This window comes from Orbicella faveolata, unplaced genomic scaffold (genome assembly GCF_042242905.1).
Source record: "Orbicella faveolata isolate gen_17 unplaced genomic scaffold, um_ofav_v1 contig_2, whole genome shotgun sequence".
NCBI classification, from domain to species: Eukaryota; Metazoa; Cnidaria; class Anthozoa; order Scleractinia; family Merulinidae; genus Orbicella; species Orbicella faveolata.
In genome coordinates this window covers 8,755,776-8,776,500 of record NW_028301547.1, presented here as the reverse complement: position 1 = coordinate 8,776,500, position 20,725 = coordinate 8,755,776, and the positions used below count along the sequence as shown (strand labels likewise).

At 37.3% G+C, this 20,725-nt stretch overlaps 1 protein-coding gene across 2 annotated transcripts; it reads left to right on the top strand.

The window, feature by feature from the left end:
* Window positions 1-2,177: 2,177 nt before the first annotated feature.
* On the top strand, window positions 2,178-20,597 carry LOC110043877 (uncharacterized). 2 transcript variants are annotated; one of them, XM_020749377.2, is made up of 13 exons: window positions 2,178-4,321; window positions 9,629-9,752; window positions 10,347-10,472; window positions 10,854-10,996; window positions 12,033-12,161; window positions 12,843-13,089; window positions 13,658-13,786; window positions 14,116-14,193; window positions 15,498-15,554; window positions 15,837-15,922; window positions 16,308-16,401; window positions 16,601-16,630; window positions 16,858-20,597. In XM_020749377.2, exons 1-13 carry the CDS (start codon window positions 3,501-3,503, stop codon window positions 18,436-18,438), a joined length of 3,645 nt encoding a protein of 1,214 aa, XP_020605036.2. In that variant the 5' UTR covers window positions 2,178-3,500; the 3' UTR covers window positions 18,439-20,597. The 2 variants fall into 2 exon arrangements, with proteins under 2 accessions (XP_020605036.2, XP_020605035.2); XM_020749376.2 differs by having other exon boundaries at window positions 2,179-4,321; window positions 13,655-13,786.
* Window positions 20,598-20,725: the final 128 nt, after the last annotated feature.

Genomic DNA, 20,725 nt, shown 5'->3' with positions numbered 1-20,725 from the left:
CACTGTTAATTAGAAAAAGGACAGCATCTACCCAAGTAAACACTGATAGTTTGCGGTAAATTTCAAATTACTACACACGTATCCATATTTATATTGACATACTTACTTTTTACGTTAGCTTTGACAATTGGTTGTTCATCGAGACAATGCCCTCTTAATTGTCATCACCTGTTCGCTTGAAAATGCCTAAATATTGAGAGGAAAAATTATGTGTTCATCACTTAAAATTCAAGGGTTTAAAACAACAAACAACATCATTTAAAATTACTATTGTCTTTGATTAAAAGTTACAACACAAGATTTTCTCTGGAACTGCAACTTAAGCTTTATAGGAGCAGGTTTTTACCACCATGTTTCACAAGTCATAACGCTTAATACAGTGATAGCAGCTTTGTTCTTGAGTTGTAATTTCGCAGCAGCTCGCTGTCCCTATGGTTAAGTTGCCAACACAACTCCTTGAGTCAGCGGTTATTTTAAAGTAAATTCATTGATTCCGAGAGACCCTGACCAACAAGAAAGTTCTGTCTACTAAAACAGACTAAATGGTTTACTTTGAAACAGCTTATGTTAATGCCTCTAGATTAACTTTCGGCAAAATGACAAAAAATAGAAATATCCTCAATAATACTAAAAAGAAGCCTGTATGGTTGATCTGGCAATTAGCGCAGGGACCGTGTACGCATTGCGGTCCTACTTTTGTCTGAAAGTTGGTTTTGATATTTCCGGTCCTACCATGCCATGGCTCGACATGGCGACCAAAATTAGGAACATGTTTGTTTTTCTTTTCATTGAATCTATGTTGTTGCGTGTTCAGCTCATTTTAAGGATGTCGTGTAGTGAATACCATAGAGACAAATGTTTTGCTCGGCCACAAAAAACCATTGATTCTTTTGTTCAATTCAAATGGCTCGTTTGTTTTCTCTTTCTTTGAGAATTTTCTCTCACTTGTTAATTAGCATGAATCCAGAAAAATATGTTCTCCATAGAGAACAAAACTGGAACATAATTGATGATTTGCAGTAGAATTAAAACTAGATCTATGGCGGCCCTCCATAACCCAAACCTTATCAGCAACGTTATCCGACAGTGCCATTTGAAATGCAATTAAAAACCACAACCTTTTACTAATTATTTTGAAGGGTATTTTCATAACAATGAAATCTGCGTCCATTTTCAGTTCACTAGAACAAGTACGTTAGAAAATAAAAAACAATTTTCGGCGTCAGTTGTACAGGTTAATAACCAGGAGGTTTTCAATGACAATAAAAAATCACCGGATACTCTTCATGGATAGTAAAAGAAGTCGGCTCCTGCAAATTATCGATAAGCCTTGTAAAGACTACGTCAAGACAAGCGGACAGGAAACCATTCGGCTGGTGTACAAGGGCCACTGGACATCCGCCGCTCTGCTATTTTCGTCAGTGTGGCTGTCAGCTATCAGAATCGCGTCAAGACTTCGCGAACCGAAAATAATAATAATAATAATAATAATAATAATAATAATAATAATAATAATAATAAAAATAAAGTTCTTAAAGCCGTTTCAGTGTTTTTTTTTTTAGCTGTTTTAGTGCCCTGAATGGCTGACAGCTGCGAATGCATTCATTAGCAATCTACTGGAGAGGTAGCCTAGATCGTTCTTTTCTTTGCAATATTGTCAAAACTTGGTTTATTAAATTGTGAAAACGTCATGGTAGAGAAGGAAAATGTTGTTAATGGGGTTTAAAAATCACCCTGTGCATCAGCTTGCGTAGGCAACGGTCTCTGTCTTTATTTGTTTTCAGGCAGAGTTTACGTGGAGCTATTGGTATCGGCGGATAATATTGTTGCTAATTTAAATTTTCCAGTACATTGAATGGGTTCCTTATGCAAATAGAGGCGACAGTCGGCCCACAATAGTGGTATAGAAAATTCTGCATTAAAAAAAAATTGCTAAAATTTCAATAATTCATCATTTTCCCTAATTTAGTGGAAAGAGAAAAATGTTTCATCTTTGCCGGTTCTTCTTCTTAATCTTTGGTTCTAATATTAGCTGTTTCTTTCTGAAAATACGCTTTTTGTGAAATTTCTCGCCCCACAATTCCTGTCTTGGCAACTAATGACGTACTTTCTGACGTCATGAACCAAAAACTCGGTTATCGGTTTCTGATTGGTCAGAAACCCACACTAGCTACGTCACAGTAGCAAACATGGCGCGCGCTTTGCTGTGCTTACAAAATCAACACCATGCATTCAGTGCATTGAGGATGTAGTTTACATAGCTTGTAGCTGGCGATTTTCGTTTCCGATCGGGGTGAAAGTTAATGCCATTCGAACCATTGGTGAAAGGATGTGAGTGAAGATTGCACGGCTCAACATTTGGCGAGACTGTATAATTTTTCGTACAACATCAATTGGCCCATTCGCACTTTCCTGGCCTCGCTGAAGTCCTCGTTTGTGTGGAAATTCACGGAGTTTGTCGTGCCGATAGTGCAGCAGGAACTAAGAACATTTTTGTTAGCCTTGAACTGAACAAAGGACGCAACTGGTTTCATTTACTAGTAGATGTTGTTTCATAACTTGGTGCTCGAACAACAAGAATATTTTCGTGGAAAGCGATCGACATTCATTGATTACAATCTCTTTGGTTCTTAGAATCCTTGCGGATTAAAATCTTTTCGCCGATTTTCATCGCAGCAAGGATAAGCGCCTTAGACTCAGAGTGGAGTCTCGGAGAGTGTTTTTATCGGTATTGTAGTCTAGCAAGGAAACTGAACTGGCAATGGAAGCAAGCCATCAACTATTCATGAACTTATCTTAAATATTACATATGGTAAACTGGTAGACCATTTGTGAAGTCTTTACGATTGAAGGGAAGTGAACACTGGTGCTAAAAGTTTACAAAAACAAAGAATTGAAAGCTTCAGTAGCAGTGGTGAACATCTCCTCATCGAGAAAATATTTTTTCTTGAAGTTCGAAGGATCAGTGGAAAATATTGGAGAAGCGATTCGCTCGTACCATCTTTTGATCAAAGTTTATCCTCGACGGCGGAAGACCAATTAAAGCAATATTGTTGAAGAGTATTGGACTCACACGGTACTCTTTAAATCCTGGTACTCTTTTATTGCATTTCAACCAAAGCAAAGATGGAATCCATGGCTAGCTGCTCGCTTTGGTTGTCAAAAACAGCGAACGTTATGTCCTATTGGATGTGTACGCGACCCGAGGGAAATCACTGACGAAAACCAGCCGATTTTCATTAGGCAATACACAAACAACGCGAAAAAACTTCAACTTAGTGTTGTCTGGCTAGTTAGTATTCAAACGATTGTGTGTTAAGAAGGAAATCAAGAAGCTAATGGCGTATGGGAAACGGTGAAGGTCAGAGTGGTTTATTACGGGTGGAATCGTGGTGAAATCTACGTTCACTATTTACTTTCGAATGAACAAGGCACATTTCATATGTTTTAATGGCTTCGAGGACAAAGCCATCGCATAGAGCCGAACAAAATCTTTTTTAATGTATATTGAGTACAGAATGGCTCAAGCCGAATTGATAACCCATTCTTCGAGTGCATTTTCTTCTTTCAATAGGCCCAATGGAACAATCTACACGGGCCTTTGTGCGAACAAAATCCATGTTGATACAGCTACGAACGCTCTGCGAAGTCTAACACAAAACCTTGTGAACACGTATAAGCGATGTGGCTTGAAAGTCCCTGAGACTAATGGGAAAAAGTCGCGACAGAATTCCAAAACTACTGGCAATAGCAACAGCGAGGGAGACTACAAAGTAGTGCTTCATGAAGAGTTGTGTTCAGCAACATCGCGGTACGAAGTTCTCGAATTCCTGGGCCGCGGAACATTTGGACAAGTCGTCAAATGTTGGAAAAAAGGCACGAACGAGCTTTGCGCCATCAAAATATTAAAAGACCACCCCTCGTATGCTCGACAGGGACAAATAGAGATCGGTATTTTGGCCAAGTTGAGCGCCGAGAATTCAGAGGCTTTTAATTTTGTTCGCGCGATCGAATGCTTTCAGCACAAGAATCACACATGTCTGGTGTTCGAAATGTTACAACAAAATCTCTACGATTACCTAAAACAATCCAAGTTTAACCCATTGCCTTTGAGACACATTCGACCAATAGTTCAGCAAGTTCTGGTCGCATTGTCAAAGCTAAAATCCCTGGGACTTATCCACGCAGACTTGAAGCCCGAAAATATTATGCTTGTTGATCCAGAAAAGCAGCCGTTTCGTGTAAAAGTGATTGACTTTGGTTCTGCAACGCAAGTATCTAAAGCTGTTTGCTCTTCGTATCTTCAAAGTCGATATTACAGGTAAGCTCTTAACAGATTTGCCCTCCTCGTTGGTATTTTAAAACCCTACTGGGGGCAAGTTCTATCTTTTTTGTTAATATTATTTTAAGATTTTGAAATATTTTGACCGCAGAAAAATATTTAAAAAAATAATTATTCTTTACTGACAGTAGTTGCAGATTACTGCGATTGCTTTCATTATGTCTGCGGTTTCTTTGATTTATTATGTGTTTTTGTCGGATGAAAACAAAGTTCTGTACATCTACGTGATGTTTTGCTTGCTAATTCGTATTAGACCTGGTATATGTGTCTGCTCATATCTTTCTTTTGGCTTTACACTTGTTGAGAGCAAGAAAAAAATTCCCATTGTAAATAAAAGTGGAACCTATTAAATTTTTCTTCAGTTTTGTATACATGTGCCTTCTTGTCTATTCTTGGATCTGCTGCGAAATTCGCAAAGGCTCCCCAGAAACTTGAAATTTTTTTTAGGCTGTAAAGTACTGTATATATAGATACACTTGGAAATGTTAAGTAACCTTCAAAACAAAAGGGTCATCAATTACGGGGCAAGCAGCTGAAACTTCGACAGATTTTGTTCTCACAAAGCTGACAGATTATTTCATTACCACATTTTGCTCCAAAAATGATAACGAGAACTTGCAAACTAAAAATGGAATTTAGGTAATTCAGGAATTCAAATAACGCCTGCGCTGCAATTTGAATGAAAATGGGAACATTACCAATGTTGTCCTTTCACTTGCCAAAATATTGTTGGTCGCTCTTGAAGGACTCAAGAGAGGGCAGGAGTTATTGCAACACTGCCTTGAGGGTTTAAAACCTGGGGGACAATTTTAAAAATTTAAGAGAAAATATTGTGGCAAAGAAAAACCTATCTTCTCTTTTATTTTATCTAGCTTAGAATTTTGGCAATAATTTCAATCAGTGAGAATCTCCTAATAAGTGGTGATGATTTTCTTTTTTCTCAGTACCTTCCTGCTTAACAATAAAGAAATGTAGTAGGGAGAAATCTGATGTTGAACAACTATGTTGCATAGCAAAGCAAGGATATAGAAGATAGAAAAATAAAATACAGGTTTGAAATTCTGATCCACTTAGAAAACATGAAAAATGCATGTCTTTGTTTTGACATCTCATATTGTGTGAAGAAGGAAAACAAGTTTTACACTATGTGAAAAGAAGAATGTGGATTTAAAAAAAATATATTTATTTTCTTGGTTAGCATTGCCAATGCATAGCTGATAATGTTTTTTAATAAATCTTGTTGTTTGTTGAACCATCTCAAGGGTACATGTAAATCACCATGATTGTCAGGGAAGGAGAGCACCCTTAAATTTTTGTTTAAAACGAGAAACAATGTGACAATATGAAAATTTGATATTCCAGACCTGCAAAGGGCTTGGATGTAGTAATTTGCTAGTGACCAGTGCTATGACATGTTATCAGCAAGACATCGATCAGCTGCAGACATGTGTTTCAAAACTGGGTGTTAATTGCTACATCTCTAAAATTTATTGCTTTTAAAAGAAATTGACAAAACCATTTCTTTGACAAAGGCCTGTTTGACCATCCTTGCAATTTTTCTCTGTACACCTCTAATCATATTTTGTTTTCTATATGAAACAGCCATAGGCCAATAATAACTCATCAGCTGTCATGTCAAATGAGGTAGCTGAGAACCTGAGCAATTTGCTTATGAATGGGATCAGAGTTCTCATTAATGCACTTGTAAATCTTGCATATTTACACATAAAACTTTTGTAGGATGCACAAGCACAGGCCCTTCACTACCTTTGGATGCACAAAATTATGTTAAACTCAAATAAAATTAAATTAAATTAAATAACAGAAGAAAATACGAAAGAAAAAACCATAAAGCTACCAAATTGTACCAAAACAACAATCCTAAAGGCCTTAACTTTTATCCAAGAAAAGTAAAGTGAGTGATTGAAGATTCTCATTAATAAACTTGAATGAATTAACATATGAAGGATTCAAATTAGATTACATTGTATGATGCAAAAGCTTTCAGATGAAAACTGGCACCAAAAGGACTTTTCTCAGACTGTCAATTTATGCGGATTATGCTTAAAAATTGTGTAGGTCCCCTAAAATTTGGAAGCCGCAAGGCCCAGGAGGCTTTTTTTGCAAAACCTAGTGTGGACACTGAACGGAATAGGGTTAGCCAGTAAATCACGAAAATTCGGTAAGGCAGACAACACTATTGATTGAAGTAAATGGAACATTTGCTTTTTTCTTTTGACCGTTTGTTTCTTTCACTTTTGCTTTCTTATATCTTTTTTTATCATTTTCACTTTTCATTGTTTACATGTATATTTTGAGGGGCCTCCTGAAAGTCACCTTTGATGCATGGCTCCTTCCAAAAAAAAATGTCAATATTAATTTTATTATATTATATTAACACCAAGAACCATTGCCCCCCCCCCCCCCCCCCCCCCGAGAAAATATGCATTTTCATTTTGGGAAAATATGCAAACTTAAGTTTGTATTAGCCTTGAGCCTTGAGTGAACTTCTCATAATATTATTTATTGTTGTAAGTCAAACAGAATTATATAAATGTACACACTTATACACTTTAATTTTATTAATTTATTTGCGGTACAAAAGAATATTACAAAAATGTACAAAAGAAACTTTAACAACTAAAGTAGCCAAAAGACCCAAAAGAAACTAGAAAGCTTATAGATGTGTAGGCCTCTGTAAGATGTATACACTTATAGTATAGTTAACTACAAAGTGTTAAGGTTAAAGTTAAAAATAAGTTCAACTATATTAGGGGAGCAGGGTTGGCGCAGTTGTGAGAGTCCTCGCCTCCCAACAATGTGGCCCGGATTCGATTCCGGCCTGGTGTCATATGTGGGTTGAGTTTATTGTTGGTTCTCGCCTTGCTCCGAGGGTTTTTTTCCGGGTTGTCTGGTCTTCCTCCCCCCCCTTCCCCCCCCCCTGAAAAACCAACGTTTCGAAATTCCAATACGATCAGGATGGAGGACCTACGTGAAAACCAGCTAAGGGTTCCTCTCTTAACGTTATACTTTTTATTGCAGTGGGAAATTATTGAGTATCATTTGATTGATAGTACATTGACCTAATAAACAAATTGACCTACAACACATATGTACATACATCACAAGCCTGTATTTTGTACATACATCAGTCATCGTTTTTCATTGCTATAATTAATTATTTACTGTAGTTCACCAATATAATTTTTTAAAAAAAAAAATTGCTGTCCAAACAGATGCTCATGTGTATGAAATGTCTTACTGGTGCTGGGTAAATTTTGTTTTGTAAAGGGTAGAAAGGAACTTTATTGTAAAAATTGGCATACAAAGACTGTGTACATGTACATGTAAATTAAAGGTATTGAAAAATCATGTAAAGTAAATATGCACCATAGTGATTTGATGTAGCGTTCAGGTCATTGATTTCATGGGGCTAACCCTTACATACAATATTAAAGTTATGGACCTTCTGAAAAATGTTCATTTAATAATTACATGTTTGGCATTTTATTAGACAGTGCAATCCATTTTTTCTCCTTGAGCCCAATTGCAGCAATTTTGTAAATTTGAGACCACCTTAGTCTTACACTCTTGAGTTACTTGTGTCTTCTGGATTATAAAGTTGTTTCCAGCTAACTAAGACATCCTTAATTTGTTTGGAATTGGGAATCCTATTGCATAATCGTTGATTGAATCCCTTCTAATTGGTACAAGTATTGAAAGGATGTCAAACATGTTTGAAAAACCTCACTTGCCAAACAGCATGTTACAACAAATACTTTTTGAGCAATTCAGAATGCCTGTAGAGACATGTATTATTGCAAGAGTACTTGATCATAAAATATATAATAGCTTGGTGTCTAAAGTTGAAGTGTTTTTAATCTTTAGTTTGCATTGTTCAAATAATATATGTAACTAACATTTTGTTATAAATGTTGCATTTGCTGTTTTATCATACATTTACATGTAGTAATTAGTTGCCACACAAAAAATTTCCGAAAGCATGACTTTGTGATCTAGGGTTTTCAGGGAGTTTTTTTGCAAGCTTGATTATAAAGTTTTAGATTGTGCTTCCTTTGATAGAGACAACTATTTTATTTTCCATGATGTCAAAGTGCCATTTTACAGACATTAATTACTTCCAAAGAACTTCATTTATTTGTTGATTGATGTTTCTTTAAAAGTACATGTACTTTTGATTCTTTTAGTTTTGCTTATCCTTTTCAGTCAATATCAAAATATTATTTCTCAGCACTGATTGTTGTACACCTTTAGATTCATGATAGTCCTGGGAATATTGAACTGCATCTTGAATGTTTCAAATATGTTCCTCAAATGATTAACTTCCAATATGTGAATATGTAAATATGCACTATATAAATTGGTAAATTATTATTATTATTATTATTGTTATTATTATTATTATTATTATTATTATTATTATTATTATTATTAATGACTCTAGAGGAGGGGAAAAAGCTAGATCTGTCCTCAATAAGTGTTAGAAATTTTACAAATGTTGTAACTTTTCTTTTCCCCAGTTTATTATGATATACCACTCTGGAATATTAAATTGTGCAAGGCTTTGTTGCCATTTCTCTTGTTTAGGTATTGCACATTACAGAACACATAGCTTTTCATTTTTTACTGAAAAACATTGTAAAATGCAAGTTAATAACAGTCAATGTTTTAAACCTGAAGCATGCCCTAAGAAGCGGGTGGAATTCATATCTGTGAGTTTTCTCTCAGCTGCTCTTCCTCTTGTATCAACCCAAACGGGTTGCGGTTGAAACGGTTTATCCCAGTGGAACACAACGTTAGGTACATGTAGAAATATAACACTTTTGCATCTCCTGTAACTTATTTAAAATACTGTGAGGTCATAATATTTCCCTTAGCAGGCAGTCATATTCATCTGTTGTGTGGAAGATCATGGGTTCACATCCTAATGGCAGGACTCAACTTGGCTTCCGCAAACTGTTTAATTTCTTTTAGTCAATACAGCTAATGTTGTTTACAGATTCACTTTCAGGATACTCTTACTCATACCTACAAGTTAACAAGTTAGCTGGCTGCCTGGCTTTGCTAGTCCCTACTGTTGGCAGCTAGTACTCTAATTTTTACTTTTAATATTTTCATTGAACATTGTGATTTTTTTTTAGCAAGAGTGAGTACAAATAAAGAAGACTGATTGATACAAGTTCGCCACTAAGTGGGCTAAATTGTGTCTTAAAGATATAAATATTAGAGTCATACATGTACCAATGGTTTCTTTGATTTCAACAGAGCACCAGAGGTCATTCTTGGTCTGCCATTTTGTGAAGCAATTGATACATGGTCTCTGGGATGTGTAATTGCAGAATTATTTCTGGGGTGGCCACTGTACCCAGGCTCTTCAGAATATGACCAGGTAACTGAATGTACAATGTATAGTGTGTTGTACTGAAATATCTCCTAACTCTTGCTTTTGTGTACAGTCATGTGCATTCAAGGAATTTAAGATATGGAGAAATCAGTTTTCTTGATCTTCAAGTTTTTCATGTTGATACATTATGTGCTTCCTGACAGGATTTTTCATCGTCACGGTCTGTAATTGACAACTTTTGAACTAGAAAATTTTCTCAAAAATGTCTCTAACTTCAAGTTGATATTTACATTCATCTGCTATCTGAAATTAGCTTAATTCCCAGGGAGGATGACACTCTTGCAGTACATGTAGATTTGTAAATCTGCACACTGTTTTAGCATGTTTAAGAGTTCTCTGAGGTCTCCCAAGTTCGCATGAGCACTTGATCAACCACTGTCCACTTAATGTATTTGTGTCTTTTAGTCTACAGTTATAAGGATTATTTATAACCATATCTGCATAATATTTGTACTACTGAGTACAATGTTAAACACAGGTTTAAAGTCTTCTAATTAGTAATAATTACTAAAGAAAAATGTGGCAAATGTTGAATACAAACTGGCAATGCATAGCTAGATGTATTATTTTGTTTTGCAGATTCGCTACATTTCACAGACCCAGGGTTTGCCTGATGATCATCTATTGACAAATGGCTCCAAAAGTTCAAAATTTTTCAAAAAAGCTTTAAGTGCAACTTCAGGATTGTTGGAATGGAAGCTGAAGGTGAAGTCTTGTTGGTGATACTACTTGAGCAATAGAGCACTTTTTCTGAGGTTACATAGCCTCATCGCATCAAATTTCGTCACGTTTTGCCAATCAATAGCAATCAATGAACAGCTTTTGTGTGACTATCAATTAGTCATTGATTGACTGATTCCAAGTGATACCAATTAACTAATTTTAGCAATTGATATCAATTAATCAATTGCTTTTCCAATCACTGATTTTCATCGATTGGACACCCCAGGTAAATAATTACTCTTTTGTCTACTGCAACTATGGTAAAAAGTCTATTCATTTGCAAAAGATATTTCCTGGAACACACATACAATTGTAGTTCAGCACGTGCATGCAATGAAGAATATATTTCCTACTTTCTGACAGACTGGCAGTGAACATGAAAGAGAAACCAAAATCAAGTCACAAGAAGCAAGAAAGTACATTTTCAACTCTTTGGATGAGATGGCTCAGGTCAACTTGTCGAGCAGCTTGGTTGGAAATGAACGTGTAGCAGAAAAGATTGACAGGTAAAAGTCTCTATTTGACCTTGAAAAAAAGCAATTTTTTTTTTCTCTCTCTTAAAGGTGCAGAATATGTCATTAAGTGAGGTTACTGAAAGCAGAAAAAAAAGGCAATTTCTGTTGAAACTCTAAAACTTGTTGATTACAGTGTACTGTACATGTACTGTAATTATCCAAATGACATCTTTGTCTTCTTAGTTTGTCCTTCAAAATAGTTACTCTCACAAATTTCATGCTTCTCCTCATCTTCAATTTTTTTTGGCAACATCTTAAAGTTTCAGTTCCTTTTGCAAGGCTTAGAGAAACAAATCACACAAAGTTTTATTTCAGAACTAATGATTACATTTAAATATTTAATGAAGATTTCTAGCCTGCATAGCTGGCAGGATTCAGGACAACAGCACTCATGCTGGAAATCCTGCCAGCTGCACAGGTTAGCTTAACCCTGTCTTTGCTCTTTGTTAGGTAGGTAGGTAGGTAGGTAGGTAAAACTTTATTTATGCAGGGTGGCCCATTCAGCACAGTGGCTGGTATCCAGAGGGGCCCTGCTAAATACAATTTCTAAAAATATAAAATGTCTAATAGTTTAAAATAGTTATAAAAATAGAGTTAAAAAAAAACTAATGTCTAGTAGTTGAAATAGTTATATAAAAAGAGTTTAAAAAATTGAAACGAGTTACAAGCATGAACTGTTAGGGAAAAAAATTGATATCATAAATTAGATGCTATAAATAAAATGGGCTTTAACAAGATTTTTAAAAGAGGAGAGTGATAGAGCTTGTTGGATTTTACAAGGTAGTGAATTAAAAAGGGCTGTGCCAGAAAATCTAAAAGTACGTTTGCCAAGGCTAAGTTTGGGTTTGGGTAGATGGAGGTCAGCCTTCCTTCGAGTGTTGTAACCATGTACATTTTAGTTCCTAATGAAATAGTTACTTAAATACTGAGGAACTAAGTTATGCAAACATTGTTGATTTGTGGTGTCATTTTACCAGTCTAATTTAACAAATGACTTAAAGGTAGTTGCATGTTTCTTCTTCTGAAGGTATGAGTTTACAGACTTGTTGAAGAAGACTCTTATTGTTGATCCAGACAAGAGGATCACTCCAGATGAAGCCCTCAGACATCCGTTTATCACTCTGGCTCGTTTGGTTGACTTTGCTCACTGTAATACGTAAGTGGACTTGGTTCATTAAACAATGATAGCAAGAACATTAAGTCAAAGGTTTGCTTACAAGTACAGGAAAATGAATTGCCTGATTAGGAAAACTTCAAACAGCACTCAGCAACAATGGCTGATCAAAAATTTGGCCCAGTCCGATAAAATTCCACCAGTACAGTGGTCAAACACAATGTAAACAAAGTTTTTTGTTTTTCATCATTAGGATGCATATATAATCAAAGTGGGAGATTTTAAACAAGAATTCTTAGCCTGTCAGAGATTAAATTAGTACATGTTAAGGAATATAACATTTGCATTATTATTAGGGACCTTTAAATTGGACTACAATTACAAGATTGATTATGAGTACTATTTTTGAATTTCAAACCAGCGATGTTTCCAGAGCCCTCGCTGTTCATGTTGTTTGTAGGTAGAGAGGGTAGTTCATGCGATGAGATGGGTATTTGTGATAATGTTGAACCTGCAAACTGGAATTGAAAAGTTGTTCTTGTACTCAAATCTTAAGTCCCCTGATGTTTTGCCAAGCCAAAATGGAAGTGTATAGTCAAGTGTGTGTCCTTGAGAAAAATTCATTTTTCTAGCCAAAGATGGGAGAATTCTTTGCTAAATTTTACGTGAAAAAAAGCCCTGATTGAATAGTTAAACCTAATGCATTAATGTGTTCTTTGGCAGGTTTAATTTAGCAGTAAAGAGCATGCAAGTTTGCCGATACAACAGAGGAGTAGCTGACCAATCATCAGCCCTTCCTTCTAGTTCTCTGTTTGGTCTTCCACGAGCATCAACAAGCTCGTACGTTCATCTTCCAATGGTGCGAAGCGAAGCCATGGTCAGCCAAGATCACATGAGTGGCTTGCCACAACCCTCAGCAGAACAGTTCACAGCCCATGCTGGTCTACCTGTGGCTCCCCTTCAAGCTGTGGTATGTTGAAAGTCTGTAATAATATTGTTTTTGTAATTATTATCTTGTTTTGCTGATTGGAAATGGTTATGGCATGTGCTGTGTTTTGTTACCAGACTTCAAACTGCAATATTTATTTTAACTGATTGTCGTTCTTTTCTGCAATGAATATATTTGACCAACATAATGTTACAGTGCAGATTATTTTATAGCGCTGAGTATTTTATATTTATATCATTTGTAGTTTTTAACATAGTCCTATTGTCTTATCTAGCCTTTTGCATTTTAGAGTTCAGTTTTATCACCTACGTTTTGTAATGCTTAGTGCATATGTACATCGTTGTATCACTTTCAAATTCTCATGTCTTAAGTTTACTCATATACATGTATGCAAAAGTTTCACTTTTTTAAACTTGAAAATGATCTCAGAGTGATCAAGACATCGTTTTTTATCTCAAGTTTTTGTCCTACAATAATTTCACAGTACTGCTTTATTGCATGTTACTTTTATGTCTCCCAAACCTTTGCCTGAGTCTGTACACTTCATGCTTGTAATCAAACCTGATGTTGTACTTTGTATTTTCAGCAGCCCAGTCTTCAACCATCTACTTCAGATTTCCTTGGCGCTCATTTCATCCCCCAGCATGCAGTTCTTTGTCAGCCAGACAACTCCTCACCTCAAAAACATCTGTTTGCTCCGCAAGCAGCACCTCAGCAGGTATCAGATCTTCTGTTGGCTTATTGATCATTTGAGAAGTTTTCAAGGAAAATATTTTGTGGGGTTTGAAGCATGGCAAAATATCTCTATTACGTCTGCTCTTTTCCTCTGGGCTCCTAAGTGAACTCTGTTTCCATTATTTAAACATTTACGCGTCACTATTGAGGAAGGTCTCAAAGGCTTCACAATCATTTTCTAAAAACCAAGATGTTAATATTATTAATTGTGCTTGGAACACTTGGACATCTTTTGAGCCAATTCTATCTCAGTGTTTTATTTTTGTGTTGATTTTAAGTTTGTTTGTTTGTTTTTTACTACTATTATTTTAGCCTAGGCCAGTTGTGGTATCGATGGCCATCCCTCAAGCATCGCTCACACTACCAGCCTCTTCTGGTCTTTATGCTAAAGTGAGTTCTGCTAAGTGCAATGAACCAAACTGTTTGCAATCGTTTAGTTTAATGTCCTTCGATTTTTTGACACCTTTCACCAACAACAGTTCTTTTCAGAACTACCCTCACCCGTACGATCACACTATACGAACTACCTTTCAGTTTGTTTTCCAATCGATTTAGTTGACTAAAAAATTAAGAAATAACCTTGTTTTCGATTGCGTAACTATAATAATAATAATAATAATAATAATAATTTTTAATAATAACAATAATGTTTATTAGTGGCTAATAAAAAATTAAAACTGTAAAATAATATTAATAATAATAATAATAATAATAATAATAATTTATTAATTTATATTGGGAGACCAGGTTTTGTTCAGGTGTCCATCATTTTCCGTCTTTATCCATTTGAGAGCGGTTTTCTTCTGAGTATCCAAAACAGTATCAGTATGCTTTGTCTTTGTATTACACGTTATTCGATTGGCTTAAAAAAACTCGCGCCACATTTTTATCCAATCAGAAGTAACACCAAAACCAATCGTGACTCGCTCGCACACATTTTCCCGCGCTTTGTGGCGTCAGGCACAGGTATTTACTTCTACTTTTGATTGGTTGACTGGATGTTCTCTGTCCCTTGTGATTGGCCAAAGTGATTACTTTGGTTTTGGTTTAACGATACTCAGTTGAAAACCACTCTATAGTGTTTCGCAATTAATTAACCAGAAACGGGTAGTGACAATATGGAATTTTCAGTTACATCTTGCAACGAAGAAAATATCCGTTCTCTTATGACAAAAGGGAGGAAAATGTGGCTTGGGTCTTCAAAGATATTGGGCGCTTTCTATTCAACCAAAAATTCCGAAAATTTCGAAACAGGGACACATGGTACGGAAATCTCCTGAGAAAGTCTCTAGAAAATCTGGAAATTGTCGAATTTCTGAAAAACAGACCACTCAACCGAAAATTCCGGAAATTCCAGGAGGAAAATCAAATGGGACGGGATTCCCAGTAAGAGATTTTCGAAAATTTGGGTATACCAAGAGAGGTTGTCCTGTTTTACCGGAAATTTCCGAAAATGCTGTTCCAAATTCGCCTCTGGAAATTTCCAGAAAAGCAAATCGGAAACTTTGGTCGAATCGAAAGCGCCCATTGAAGCTCATTGATTCGTGCTTTAGAATTATTGATTTGTGTTTATTGGGGAATTATATTATGCCCAATTTTCGCTGAAATCTTTAAACTCTTTGCAGTTGAGTTTCACATTGGGTAAAGGTCTAATCCATTCAAAAGCTCATTCAGTTTTTGTGTATCCCTCTTAGAGTGTTCCACTTCAAACATGGACCCCAAAGCGGTTTGGCTCAGATCCTGCTTTACAGGTAGCTGTTTATCAAAAACGTTCCTTATAATAAACAATTAATGGAGTTTCTAGTGATGTTGCTTTGCTATTGAAATGATGCTAAGGCTCAATATCATTTTGGATTCATTTTGTATTTTTTTGAGAGGTGATTCGCATTGTAGTATTTTCAGAGAAAGAGAAAATGCATTGTATGGTTGAATTTTGTTGCATTTCCGGTAACAGAAAGATTTACGAACTTGATTGTATTTTTCTCGGAAATTAATTTTTATCAAATATTTGTTTTTGTTTCATCTTTTTTTAGCTTTTACCTCACTGGACAGGAGCTGTTGGTTTATCAACCGTTCAACCAATAATTCCTGAGAACTTGCAAGGAATGGATAACCCAAGGTATAAACATTCATCGACTCCTGTTTATTCCTCCTTTCTACCTGTCCTATCCCCTTCCTTCCTTCCTTCCTTCCGCCCCTCCCTCCTTGCTCTCTCTCAGCCCTCTTCCCCTCCCTCCCTCCTCTGTTCTTTGTCCTCTCCTGTCCCCCTCTCTTTTTTCTCTTCCCATCTCCAGCCTCCCACCTCCTTCCTACCTGCTCTCTCCTTTCCTTCTCCCTCTGTCCCCTTCTTCGATCCTCGATTCCCCCCTCCTACCCTTTGGCTCATTCGTTCGGAGTGGTGCCATATCCCAGCACATAACACTCGTTAGATTCCGTTCTTGAGGGTAGCAACTAAACATTGAGTCCAAGAGAGTTCAAATGAGTGAAAACGATTTTTTTTTCAGCCGACCAATGAACCCGCCGCCAGTTGGCGCATGGCGAGGGTCAGATGACAATGGCTATATTTCAGCAGAACCCAGCCCTGGCGTGTATCACATGGTAAGTCCATAACAGAAGTTATTTCATGGTCTTTTGTATTTTAGGTGCACAGTTTTGGCAGGCTGAGTTGACATGCCAAATAAATTTGTTTATTTATAAATCACATGATAAAAGCTGCTGTTTAAAATTTGTTGCGAAATTATTTAACATCGTATCCTTAGATCCTTGATAAAGGTGTCCTATTTTTTTATTTCAACAGGAAAGTGATGGATTTGAACGCCCCCGTGAGGTATGTATGGTCTTTTCAAAATGATTTTCGGTAAAACAAAGTTAACTCAAACGGATCTTTCTAGGCGAACCTCGTTTATTCACTTGGTTAGAAGTTAGAACGGTACTCGACGGCGACAGTGCAAAATTCGTTCTTCGATTATTGATTTTTGCCTTCGCTTGAGGTAATTAGTGACATTTATTTTGCATTCGTCGTTAACTGCTTTGCTGTTGTGTTTTGTTTCACAGCCTCGTCATCTCATCAGCCACGAGTGGTCCCGTCCCGCGGGCTCCGTGCTGTTTTCTGTCATGCCCGTGATGCAGCAGCCGGTCGCCCCGCCACCGGTCTGGAGTGGGCCTCACATACCTACCGGTTTGTTGCCTTGGCAGCTGTCAGCCAATACTTTTCAAAACGGCCCCAGCGCCCACGTACCAATGGGATTGTCCAGCGGGCATGCTCCTCTGAGGCGTACGGTATCCTCTCCGGGGAGGAGAAGGTATGGTGAAAGGACATATTTATTCGGGGAGGTGAACCAAGTGTCGAGTCCCCTGGGGTTTGTGCGCCAGGAGAGCGAGTCTTCAAATGCACCAGCGAAACAAACTTCGTCTCCGATTGAAATTCCAGATTCGCCCTCCTCTCCAAGTGTCATTACGGTTTCAAGTTCCAGCGATGAAATGGAACCTAACTCGCTTGACACAAACAAAACTGGTCGCAATTCGCACGACATCGCAGAGGATGACGTCGACGATGATGACGTCGACGATGACGAACCCGAGCAATGTGACGTCACGGAACACGACGATCATTGTGATGGATTCGGTGATGACGAGGACGAAGATGACGAGGATTGTATAGTGACGTCATCGTTTTCTCTTGGAAGCGCGAGTCCCGGATTAAACGAGTCCATAGAGCACGCCCATGGTAATGCTGGATTTGCCAGCGGTGTCTCCACCGACGAGATGGTGTCTTCTACTACAACATATGGAAACTCTCAAGACTTTCGACACCCCAGTAGACTTGCGGGTAATTTTAATGATCATCGAAACGCTAAAGACAGTGCAATGATTTATTGTTCTGACACCGAAAGCGCTGACGAGAAAGGAGAAGTAACGGAAGTGACGAACAATTATGGCCAGCTTCCCGGTCAACAGAATCAAATCTCTGTGGCTGCCAGTTCGCAGCAGGTTGGCCTTGCTAACCACTTCACCAGCGATCAAATGCAACCTGCTCGGTTCTCAACGCATCCCTTTGAGCCCGCAGCACCTCACCGCAGTCCAACCAAAGTATCTCGCCCCAGTTCCTTGGGTATCATTCCGCATTACAATCAACACCTTGGGCCGACGTACATTTCGCCGACACTACCCTATCCCCCTTCGCAAACTCTACTCGTGTCTGGAAATGAACCGCGTTGTTGTGGTAACGATTCGTTTCACGAGGGGAACTCCTTGGTGATCTTGCCTCCCGCGCATACGCAGTATGTTTCACAACCGCTGTACACAGGAGTTGCGAGAATATCTACGGCAGGCCCAGTGTCAGGTCACGTGCCGTACTCTTACGTGACGTCAACAGGCGGCGCTGGACCATCGCTTGTAAATCCAGGCCTCCCGCAAAGGCAGGTTCTTTCTCACGGAAATTGTCCGGCCCCAGTCCAACCTGGCCTCTCGTTAGCAGGCGTAGGTTACCAAGCACCTCCGTCGTTTGTAAATCAGCGATATCAGGCTCCAGTGGTTGGTGCCGTAAAAACGTTTAATGTTTTACCAAGCAGTTCATATAACCCGTATGGCAGGTATATTCTAAGTCCGACAAAGCAGCGACTATTTTATCCATGATTTCACAAGTAGTGTCTTCGGTGGGGAAGTGAAATGAGTCGTGTGTCGAAGTGAAAAATAGTGAAAAAAATCACACAAAAAAAATGCGTGAATGAGATAGACAAACAAAAAAAGGTTTAAATAAGAGTGACAATGAAGTGATTGGAAGCAAGTAATGCGCTTTGTGATTCAGATTACAGTGAGGTAATTGACCAGTTTTAAGATTTTCGAACGTAGGAACTGTGAATTCGTAAGTGTAGGAATGCAGAGAACTCATTATTTGCAGATAATCAATTTTAATTTATCAAGGTATACTCGATTTGTTGTGTTCATTAATTTATAATTATAACAAAGAGGTGAGGTATTGTCTATCGAACCCGGGTCCGTGCTTGTAGCTGTGAGATTGCGAGGTTTTAATTGTATATTAGTATTTTAAATGACGTGATATTTAGCAGCTAAGATATTTATATTATGCGCAAGGGCCTAGGCATGTCTAAATCAGGTTTTATTCCCGGTAGTGAATAGCGTACTGAAATTATACAGCACTTCAAAAGTGTAAATGGCAAATGTTTGGCGTGCGTTCTTAAGTAGTTGTTAGATACAGGATCAGATTTGAAGAGAACCCATTCTGCAGATAACAACTATTGAATATTAAATTATACCGAAGTTGATAAGACATTCTGCAGGTAATAACTATTAAATATTAAATTATACTGAATTCTCAAATAGCTTACAATTACCCGCTGTTTGTTACGTTGGGAAGGTATGTGGTCATTTAAATGCGTGACCTTTAGCCGTTATCTCCGTTTTGAATAGAATTACAGTTTTTCTTCTTGCACATAAGTAATAGATAAAGAGTTGTAGAGACTAGATTACCCAGACGGCCGTATCATGTGTCGTGTAGGTAGTGGTTGCTTTATAACCTTGCAGCCAAGCTTAGAATATTTATTCTTTACTGATTTTGCTTGTAATTCTTTCTAAGAGGCTTATAGTACTCGAAGACCATTCTCGTTACCTGCTGGTTTTCAGTATTCTCATTACGTTTGTGCTGGTGACGATATTGTTACAGTGAAGTGAGTATAGCTTTTAATCATTGACTTGATGTCTGGGATATGAGCACATTTCAGACCTATAATCGATGAGTGACGATGTAGCATTTTTTTTTATTAAGAATCTCTTGGAAGATAAGAAAAGATATCGTTTTTGAGGTGAAAGGCTTAATTTCTGTGTTGTATAATTCGATTCATTATTTTTTCACTGTTCATTGGATCAGATTAGGAGTGGTGAAATAATGTAAACAGTTACATAGTTATGGTATTATTAGGCGTGAATATTACTACAGAATTTTTGAGAGTAATTTTAACTGGGAAAATCGACATTGAAGCGAATATTTTGTTCTTTATAAGAATTGAACGTAAATCGAACACAATAAGCGTCATATCTTTGTTAGTAATGGGTGTTGCTGCAACCACCTTCAAAAATTTGTATTGTGCAATAGTTAAGCCTTACAACTACTCCAGAATAAAAAAGTCGTTGAATGGAAGATAATAGAATTATGATTAACACGATGACTCTTCTAAAGTGGCTTAATAGCTTCCCTTCACTATAAACCAGGTAATTGTTGGCAGTTATATTTTTCAAGGAAATAACCAGATATTTTAAAGACTATTGTTTGTTTGATCCTTATCCGGGCCTGGTGTTTTCAAGAAATTTGAACCTAATGGTACACACGACCTTGTATATCCTCGTGAATTTCTAACTGAGTGACACCATTTGTAACATTTGGGAGTGTGAATTATTGTTGTGGGTCTTGATATCGAAAGTCTCCTTTGAAATATGTTATCAGTTTATAGGCGATAACTTAATTATTCCATACACAAATGCAAATTAGAAAGACTCTCTCCCGAAGGGCTATTGCTTCATTGCCTTCACTGTTCGGATGTCTTCGTCCTCCGTCGGGAAAATTCGTTTTTCTTCGGCCCTGTGGAAGAGTCTTGGGGTTGTGATTTGTGTATGGCAAGTGTAAAAAGTCTATTTTATTCTATGATGGCAATGAATCACAAGGAGTTTTAGAACAACCGTTTTATGAATGGTGCTCGCTGTTTATAACGAACATTGATTGATTTTGGAGCCTGATAAAGGCTCGGAATATTCAATAAACTTATTTTTTATTGGTGGGAGTCATGTTGATGTCTATGTGGTTTTTGTCTGGAGAAATAAGAAATACCTGTTTTAAAAAGCTATTGAGCTATTTCAGAGTCAGACTAATTGTTGAACTTAGCGCCTTCGCGCGTTTGGGAAGCGTTTT

What these genes read in the sequence shown, in the direction of transcription:
- LOC110043877 (XM_020749376.2), top strand. Translation starts at nt 3,501, where the DNA reads ATGTATATTGAGTACAGAATGGCTCAAGCCGAATTGATAACCCATTCT. An exon ending in CGCAAGCAGCACCTCAGCAG is followed by an intron (nt 13,787 to 14,115) that starts GTATCAGATCTT and finishes CTATTATTTTAG; the next exon opens with CCTAGGCCAGTTGTGGTATC. An exon ending in GATTTGAACGCCCCCGTGAG is followed by an intron (nt 16,631 to 16,857) that starts GTATGTATGGTC and finishes TTTGTTTCACAG; the next exon opens with CCTCGTCATCTCATCAGCCA.